The sequence below is a fragment of the Rhinopithecus bieti genome, unplaced genomic scaffold (assembly GCF_001698545.2).
Source record: "Rhinopithecus bieti isolate Rb0 unplaced genomic scaffold, ASM169854v2 scaffold_6907, whole genome shotgun sequence".
NCBI lineage: Eukaryota > Metazoa > Chordata > Mammalia > Primates > Cercopithecidae > Rhinopithecus > Rhinopithecus bieti.
This window is the reverse complement of record NW_016805647.1, coordinates 4,142,758-4,151,977: the sequence shown is the minus strand read 5'-3', so window position 1 is coordinate 4,151,977 and position 9,220 is coordinate 4,142,758. Positions and strand designations below refer to the sequence as shown.

Below are 9,220 nucleotides of genomic sequence, written 5' to 3'. Positions count from 1 at the left end.
TTTTTTTTTTTTTTTTTTTTTAGCTTGTAGTAATCATTTTAACTTGATATCTCTGGAATTTGTCCCCACCCTGGCACAGACCTGAAAGCACTGACTTTGTTTTCAAAGCTTTTTCAATTCAAGAGTGCCTCCAAATGGTGAGTAGGAATGAAGACTTCCAGATGCTTCTATTCTTGCCTGTACCCAGAATTCTCTTGCTTCAGTGTTTTCCCATTTTCATGAGCCCATGTATGAAAAAGGGTAAGGAACTGTGGAGAAGAAAGTTTTTATTAGCCTTCCTCGGGGTATTCCATGCTCAATCTATCCTTTCTCAGTCCCAAATAGCCTACTGAGCTGAACTGCCTAAGACATAGTCATTCACCAAATATTTAAGTACACACATTTAAAAAGATAAAATTCCAGGTGCAATGGGAGATGAGGAAAAACAGTAAAGTTGTCAGGGCCATCAAGAAGCTTTCACAAGGTGAAGGGAGGGCTGGAGTTTCTCAAAACATTGTTACTTAAAGTGTGGTAGTGGGCCAGCAGTATGGGCATCACCTAGGAGATTGTTATTAATAAAAATGCATAATTTCAGGCCCTACTCTAGACCTACTGGACCCAAATGTGCGTGTTAGTAAGATCTCCAGGTGATTCTTAGGCACAGAAAAGTTCTAGAAGCACTGGCCTGAAGTGGGAAGTACTGTGAGAATTCAGGGTGGTTATGCTTTTTCACATTTTACATAAAATTATCTTGTTGAATTTTCATAATCCAATGAAGTAGGTGCTGTTATTATCCTTATCTGACAAAGTACTTGAGTCAAAGCATCTTGACAAAGCTTTTGACAAAGCATCTTGCCTGGCTGGCACAAATAGAGATGGAGCCCAGTTTCCAATCTCATTCTGACTGGAAGAATGTCAGAGAGGGACATTTAGTATAAAGGAATAACAGATGGAAAGTTGCAGGTGGTATTTGAAGTACCAAAAATACCACAGTTCTGTAATGTGAGTGAGTGTGAAGGCGAATAGTGGGAAATACAATTTGAAGTGTAGGTGAAAGCCAGGTTATTCAACTCAAACTCCACAGTCATGGTGTTGACATTTCTTCATTTTTGAATATAGAGATGGGAAACTGGTGCATATTTTTTTCTGTGAATAACATGAAAGCTACGAAAAAGATAAGTTTTCTGAAACTTTTACTTACTTGTTTTTGTTATTTTTTGAGACGAGATCTCATTAGGTTGCCCAGGCTGATCTTGAACTCCTGAGCCCAAGCAATCCTCCCACCCCAGCCTCCCAAAGTGCTGGAATTGCAGGCATGAACTACTGCACCTGGCCAGAAACTTCTAAAACTCAGAAACGTTGCTCCTCCTCGCCTCCTACCCCAAGGTAAACTGTGATACCTCCTGGCTTTATACTACTGATTTTATACCCTATTATGTAGAACTGTGTCTAGAAAGAGTGGCCTATCCCTCTGTGACCTTGGTCTACTCCTGCAGGAGTGGTTTCTGTGACAGACTGCATTTGGAGGTTTGATTCACTCTGGGGAAGGTAACCAGGATAGGCAAGAGATTTAAAAATCTGTCAACATGTATTTGGCAGGTATAGCCTGAAAAAAAAAGACCAGAGGCGTAGGAAAGCTATCTAAATGGTTAAGAAGCCAAATATTTAGAAAGCATATACCATCTGCTAGCCCCTGGGTGGTAAGTGTTGAACAAGACTCTTTCCTGCATCATAGAGATTTAAGAATCCAATAGGGGACTGGTTGTGGTGACTCATGTCTGTAATCCCAGCACTTTGGGAGGCAGAGGCAGGTGGATATTTGAAGTCAGGAGTTTGAGACCAGCCTGGTCAACATGGTGAAACCCTGTCTCTACTAAAAATACAAAAATTAGCTGGGCCATGGTGGCGTGCGTGCCTGTAATCCCAGGTACTAGGGAGGCTGAGGCAGGAGAACTGCTTGAATCCAGGAAGCAGAGGTTGCAGTGAGCCGAGATCAGGCCACTGTACTCCAGCATGGGCAACAGAGTGAGACCCTGTACCCCCCCAACCTCCCCACCTCAAAAAAAAATCCAATAGGGAAGACAGACATTAAAACAGTACACATAAGTAAAAGTGCTTTTATTTTTAAACGGGGAATAGAGGGGCTTGTGAGAAGTGGACCAAAAAAGGACAGCAAAAGCTTCATTGAGGATAATGTTTAAACTGAAACCTAAAGAATCAATAGAAGTTAGCCAGGCAATAACCTGTAGTGCCAGCTACTTGGGAGGCTGAGGTGGGAGGATCACTTGAGCCTAGGAGTTAGAGGCTGTAGTGTGCAATAATCACACCTGTGAATAGGCACTGAACTCCAACCTGGGGGAGGAGGGGGAAGCCAGGCAAATAATGCGAGTAATCGTAATCCAATTATGTGCCAAGGCTTTGTGGTTCAACAGCTTGGTGTGTTGGTGACATTGATAAGACTACTATAGCTGGAGTTGAAAGAACAAATGGCAGAGGAAGAGAAGACTTGGTACGCAAGCAGGGACCAGGCATTTTAGTGCCCTGTTAGCCATGTTACAGATTTTGGATTTTGTTTGAAAGGCAATGAAAAACCTGTAAGAATTTATCAAAGGCTGACGAGGTGCTATTTCTCATGCCTATAATCCCAGCATTTTAGGAGGGCAAGGTAGGAGGATCAGCTGAGATCAGGAGTTCGAGACCAGCCTGGCCAACATGGTGAAACCCCGTTTCTACTAAAAATGCAGAGATTAGCCAGGCGAGGCGCGTGCCTAGTCTCAGTCACTCAAGAGGCTGAGGCAGGAGAATAGTTTGAACCCAGGAGGCAGAGGTTGCAGTGAGCCAAGATCGCACCAGTGCACTCCAGCTTGGGCAACAGAGCGAGACTCTGTCTCAAAAAAAAAGAATTTATCAAAGGCTTGAAAGTAGGCATTGCATAAGTCAGTAAGTCCTAATAGGGCATGATGCGACTACTGAGTAGAAGTGACTGACAGATGAGTGGGTGGATGCCACTATTAAAGGTGAACTGAAGGCCAGGCATGGTGGTTCATGCCTATAATCCCAGCACTGTGGGAGGCCGAGGCAGGTGGATCATGAGCTCAGGAGTTCAAGACCAGCCTAATCAACATGGTGAAACCCCATCTCTACTAAAAATTTAAAAATTAGCCGGGCGTGGTGGCACATGCCTGTAATCCCAGCTACTAAGGAGACTGAGCCAGGAGAATCACTTGAACCCAGGAGGCAGAGGTTGCAGTGAGCTGAGATTGCACCACTGCACTCCAGCCCGGGCGACAGGGTGAGACTCCAAGACTTGTCTCAGAAAAAAAAAAAAAAAAAAAAAAAGCCCTGTTTATATCCTATTTCCTTGCTGGGTGCGGTGGCTCATGCCTGTAATCCCTGCACTTTGGGAGGCTGAGGCGGGTGGATCACTTGAGGTCAGGAGTTCTAGACCAGCCTGGCCAACATGGTGAAACCCCATCTCTACTAAAAATATAACAAATTAGCCAGGCGTGGTGGCGCAAGCCTGTAATCCCAGCTACTCAGGAGGCTGAGGCAGGAGAATCGCTTGAACCTAGGAGGCACAGGTTGCAGTGAGCTGAGATCACGCCACTGCACTCCAGCTCAAAAAAATAAAAATAAAAAATCCTGTCTCCTCACATTTCCATTCAACCTCAATACACCTCAGCTTTTTTTATTATCTGAAAACAGCTGCAACAGCTGCTGTCCATGTGATGAATTGTTGGAAATGTAGATCTACACTAAGAGAGAAGCCACTAGCCACATGTGGCTATTTAACTTTTTTTTTTAGACGGAGTCTCATTCTGTCACCAAGGCTGGAGTACAACATCAGCTCACTGCAACCTCTGCCTCCCAGGTTCAAGTGATTCTCCTGCTTCAGCCTCCCAAGTAGCTGGGACTACAGGTGTGCACTACCATGCCAGGCTAATTTTTGTATGTGTAGTAGAGACAGGATTTCACCTTGTTGGCCAGGTTGGTCTCGAACTCCTGGGCTCAAGTGATCCACCTGCGTCGGCCTCCCAAAGTGCTGGGATTACAAGCGTGAGCCACCGTGCCTGGCCAAATTTAGTTAAAATGAAAATTCCATCTCTGCTGCACTATTCACATTTCAGGTAACTAGTGGTTACCATATTGGACATGGCAGATAAAGAACATTTTCATTATTGCAGAAAGTTGTACTGGACAGCACTTTGCTAGAGCCAGAACTAGCCAAAGATCAGATAAAGCAATATGAATGAACTGAAAACCCAGGCCGGTGCCTGGTTGGTTTTGAGTAAGATTCACTGGTTGGGTGAGTGGGAAGCAAGCTGACCTTTGGAACAGTGACATCACAAAGCACAGCACACAATGGCTCCAGAACATGTGGGCCCCCAGGCCACTACCCCTAACTGATATCTAGATTCCTGAAGCTTCTGCACATGTAGTTCCTGGAGCTGCTACTTATGAAAATGTCAACATCTTCCTCTTCTAACTGGGACAACCTCTTAGATTCTCTGAGCACAGTATGGAATTCGATACAAGCAAGTTTTTTGGGAGAGACTAGTGCACCTCAGCAAACAAATTTGGGACTATTAGATAATCTTGCTCCGGCTGTGCAAATCATCTTGAGGATTTCTTTCTTGATTTTGTTGGCAATAGGAATATATGCCTTATGGAAACGAAGTATTCAGTCAATTCAGGTTATACTCTTTTGTTACAAACATTTCTATAGTTATAAATTGAAATTTGATTAGTTCTCTCCCATATTGCTGCCACCAGTTTTAAGATCATGCAGATGTGCCAAGGCAAACCTTTGTCTCTTAAGTTGGCAGAAAGTAGGTTATCCTTGAAAACCTCCATCAATTAGGCTTTGGGCATAAAAATGCTCTTTCTCACAGTGGTCTTTGGCTTGTCTTCTGTAATAAAATAGACCAAATATGTTTGTAATCTGAAAAGACAGCCTTACCCTCAAAATGTTTTGGTCATTTATTCATCTTTGCTACTATGTTTCTAGAATAGGCAACAAAGTATAGCCAGGATCATGAGTATGGCCTTTCTTCCTATGCCATTGTTCTGTAACTGATAAGAAGGCATATGTATGAAGTCATCGCAATGTGCTCATTATTGTGTTTTAACAAAATAAGGCTCCGTAAGTATATAGGAGCTCTTTGGGGAGTAAGAATTTAACTGGCTGGGATTGTGAAAGACAGGATTTTACATCTGTGTAGTCATCAATAATAATAGTTAACATACAATATAGTCGAATGCTTTGAGAATCTCAAAAATTCCATGAAATGGACAGAGGTTATTTTCACATGACAAGTGAAGAAACTGAGGTGCACTGAGGTTTAGTGGAAACTTAAGGTGACAGGCTTTTAAAATGGCTTTCTTAAGAGTGGCAAGTTTACTTGATAAATGCAGAGAGAAGTTGTTACTGGATCATTTTTTAGCATTTATTTATTTTCATATGTCACTATTGTTTAGTAATTATGGTCACAGGTCGTTTCTATTTTAAACCATCACAATCCTGCATAGTAGTCAGGGCAGATATTATTTTCTCCATTTTGTAGATGAGAGAACTTGATTATCACCCACCCAGGTTCACATAGTTTGTAAGAGCTGGCAAAATTGGAGTTTGAACCAAATTTCTAGGATTTAAAATTCAGTTCTTCTCCAAAATCTCATTTAATGTAAACCAACTGGCCTAAATCTTGAACAGGAATGTGTGTGTGTATATGTGTTTGCGCGTGCGCACGCATATGTATGTGTATTGTGAGGATTACAGGAGATATTATATATATAAATCTTAGCACATATATTCAATAAGTGGTGCTACAGTGAAACCCCCTCTCTACTTAAAATACAAAAATTAGCCGGGCGTAGTGGTGGCACATGCCTGTAGTCCCAGCTACTCAGGAGGCTGAGGCAAGAGAACTGCTTGAACCCGGGAGGTGGAGGTTGCAGTGAGCCAAGATCGTGCCACTGTACTCCAGCCTAGGCGACAGAGACTCTGTCTCAAAAAAAAAAAAAAAAAAAAGCGGTGCTAGTTGTTATAAGGAACAAGATGATTTTTGTTCTTGTCCTAGCAAGAATCTGTCCTATACATATGCATTTATTATTTATTTATTTATTTTGAGATGAAGTCTCGCTCTTGTCCCCCAATCTGGAGTGCAATGGCGTGATCTCGGCTCACTGCAACCTTTGCCTCCCAGGTTCAAGCAATTTTCCTGCCTCCGCCTCCCAAGTAGCTGGGATTACAGGTGCGTACCACCATGCCCAGCTAATTTTTTGTATTTTAAGTAGAGACGGGGTTTCACCATGTTGGCCAGGCTGGTCTTGAACTCCTGACCTCAGGTGATCCACCCACCTCGTCCTCGCAAAGTGCTAGGATTACAGGCATGAGTCACCGTGCCTGGCATATGCTTTTATTTTTTTAATTTCTTTTTTATGTTTTAGAGACAGTGTCTTGCTCTGTCACGCAGACTGGAGTGCAGTGGTGTCATCATAGCTCACTGCAGCCTCAAACTCCTGGTCTCAGGTGATCCTCCTGCCTTAGCCTCCTGAGCAGGTAGAACCATAGGCATGCACCACCAGGCTTGGCTAATTTTAAAAACTTTTTTGTAAAGACAGGGTCTCGCTACATTCACTATGTTGCTCAGGCTGGTCTTTAACTCCTGGCCTCAAGCAATCCTCCCATCTCAGCCTCTCAAAGTGCTGGATGCAGTGGTTCACACCTAAAATTTATTTTATATAAATAAAATATATATATAAAATTTGTTTAAGAGACAGGGTCTGGCTATGTTGCCCAGGCTGGAGTGCAGTAGCCATTCACAGGTGCCATCATAACACACTACTCCTGGGCTCAAGTGATCCTCTCACCCTTCCTAGTAGCTGGGACTACATATGTGTGCCATTGTACCCAGATCTCTCCTAGTATATTTTAAGAACCTTTTCTATGACCAAGAAATCCAGTTTTTCAGACTACTATGTCCTAAAGTGTACTTGGAGGTGTAAATTTCTGGATTGTCCTGGCTCTACCACTTCCAATATATAACCTTGGTCAATGACAGAGTTCAAACTGGAAGGTATATAGTTATCTAGTTCTGTTTTTTCTGCATAAATAGGTCATGCATAGGCAAAGTAACTTCCAGACATTCAGAAAATGGTTATCTATGATTACAATCTTGATTAAATGCAAATAATAGTCCTGCCTGACCTGCCTACCTGTGGTTTGCAGTGAAAATCAAAAGATGAAACAGATGTGAAAATATTTTGCTAAATGGAAGACTTGTTATTGGAATGAGGAATTACTGTTACTATTAAGTTTTTGTTTTGTTTTTCTCTTATAGATAGAAAACTGTAGCAACTAACATTCAACTTCTGTTGTTCCATTTTAGAAAACATTGTTGTTTGTAATCACACTCTACAAACTTTACAAGAAGGGCTCAGCTATTTTTCAGGCTTTGCTAGCCAACCCAGAAGGAAGTGGTCTCCTAATTCAAGACAATAATAATATCTTCCTGTCCTTGGGTCTGCAAGAGAAAATTTTGAAAAAACTTCTGACAGTGGAAAACAAAGTGAAAGACCTAGAAGGGATAATCATTGCTCAAAAACCTGCCACGAAGAGGGATTGTTCCTCTGAGCCCTACTGCAGCTGCTCTGACTGCCAGAGTCCCTTGCCCACATCAGGGTTTACTTCCCCATTTGAAATGTGATGGACTCCAATCTTCTCCAGAAAAGCACTGTTTCCCTCATGTGTGCAGTGGCATATCAATAAAGATAGAGAACTCTATTGAAATTACCCTGCAAAGACTGGCTCTCTATTTAGTAGCGCTGAACTTCTACTTGTATGTATGGTGGGGTAAAGTGGGATACAGTGGTAGTTTAAAATGTCTCTAGGATTGTGGTGTACACTCAGCAGGCTGGAGACCATAAGCTGCCATAAAGGGAAGAGGATAGCTGAGCTGGAATCTAAGACTATAGAAAGAGAAAGGAGGGTGGTCAGGTGTATGGCCTTGAGGTCCATACCAACAAGGTTAGACTAAATATAATAAAAAGTAGGGGGTGGGCCGGGCGCGGTGGCTCAAGCCTGTAATCCCAGCACTTTGGGAGGCCGAGACAGGTGGATCACGAGGTCAGGAGATCGAGACCATCCTGGCTAATATGGTGAAACCCCGTCTCTACTAAAATACAAAAAAACTAGCCAGGCGAGGTGGCGGGCGCCTGTAGTCCCAGCTACTCGGGAGGCTGAGGCAGGAGAATGGCGTGAATCCGGGAGGCAGAGCTTGCAGTGAACTGAGATCCGGCCACTGCACTCCAGCCTGGGAGACAGAGCGAGACTCCGTCTCAAAAAATAAAATAAAATAAGATAAGATAAGATAAGATAAAATAAAAATGTAGGGGGTGGGAACGGTGGTTCACACCTGTAATCCTAGCACTTTGGGAGGCCAAGGAGGGCAGATCACAAGGTCAGGAGGTCAAGACCATCCTGGCTAACATGGTGAAACCCTGTCTCTACTGAAAATACAAAAATTAGCCGGGCATGGTGGCGGGCGCCTGTAGTCCCCGCTACTCAGGAGGCTGAGGTAGGAGAATGGCGTGAACCCGGGAGGCAGAGCTTACAGTGAGCCGAGATAGCACCACTGCACTCCAGCCTGTGAGACACAGCGAGACTCCCTCACAAAAAAACAAACAAAAAAAAAAAAAAAAAGGAGGAAAGTGCTGTTTGAGGGCCCTGCAATGGACTGTCCTTTAGAAGTAGGCTGACCTCTGTGCTGGTCTTTGGCCTAAAGGTATACATGCAGTTCAGGGGGTCTCCTGCAATAATTACTCAAAAGTGAGCAAGGGTGGGAGTAGATACAGACTGACGTAAAGGAGACTGACTTTATCCAACTTTTACTGATACCTACTCTATGCTAAGCATTGTGATAATCCCTAGGAATCTTTCCTGAGTGCTTCAGGAGCACTCAGTTTGGCTAGACAGACAAGTAATTTCAGACCAGGGAATTATAATACAGTGGGGTCATAACTTTTTTTTTTTTGAGTCAGAGTCTCACTCTGTCACCTTATGTCTACAAATAATCAAAAAAAATTAGCTGGGTGTGGTGGTGCACACCTGCAGTCCCAGCTACTCAGGAGGCTGAAGCAGGAGGGTCTCTTGAGCCTAGGAGATTGCTGCAGCAAGCAGCCTGGATGGCACAGTGAGACCTTGTCTAAAAATATATATACATATAATATTTATATATAA

The 9,220-nt window shown here is 43.1% G+C and overlaps 1 protein-coding gene across 1 annotated transcript; it reads left to right on the top strand.

Annotated features, from left to right (window-relative positions):
• Positions 1-4,276: 4,276 nt before the first annotated feature.
• On the top strand, positions 4,277-7,777 carry TMCO2 (transmembrane and coiled-coil domains 2). Its single transcript, XM_017873325.1, has 2 exons — positions 4,277-4,673; positions 7,371-7,777. The coding sequence occupies exons 1-2, from the start codon at positions 4,437-4,439 to the stop codon at positions 7,686-7,688; spliced, it is 555 nt and encodes a 184-aa protein (XP_017728814.1). The 5' UTR covers positions 4,277-4,436; the 3' UTR covers positions 7,689-7,777.
• Positions 7,778-9,220: the final 1,443 nt, after the last annotated feature.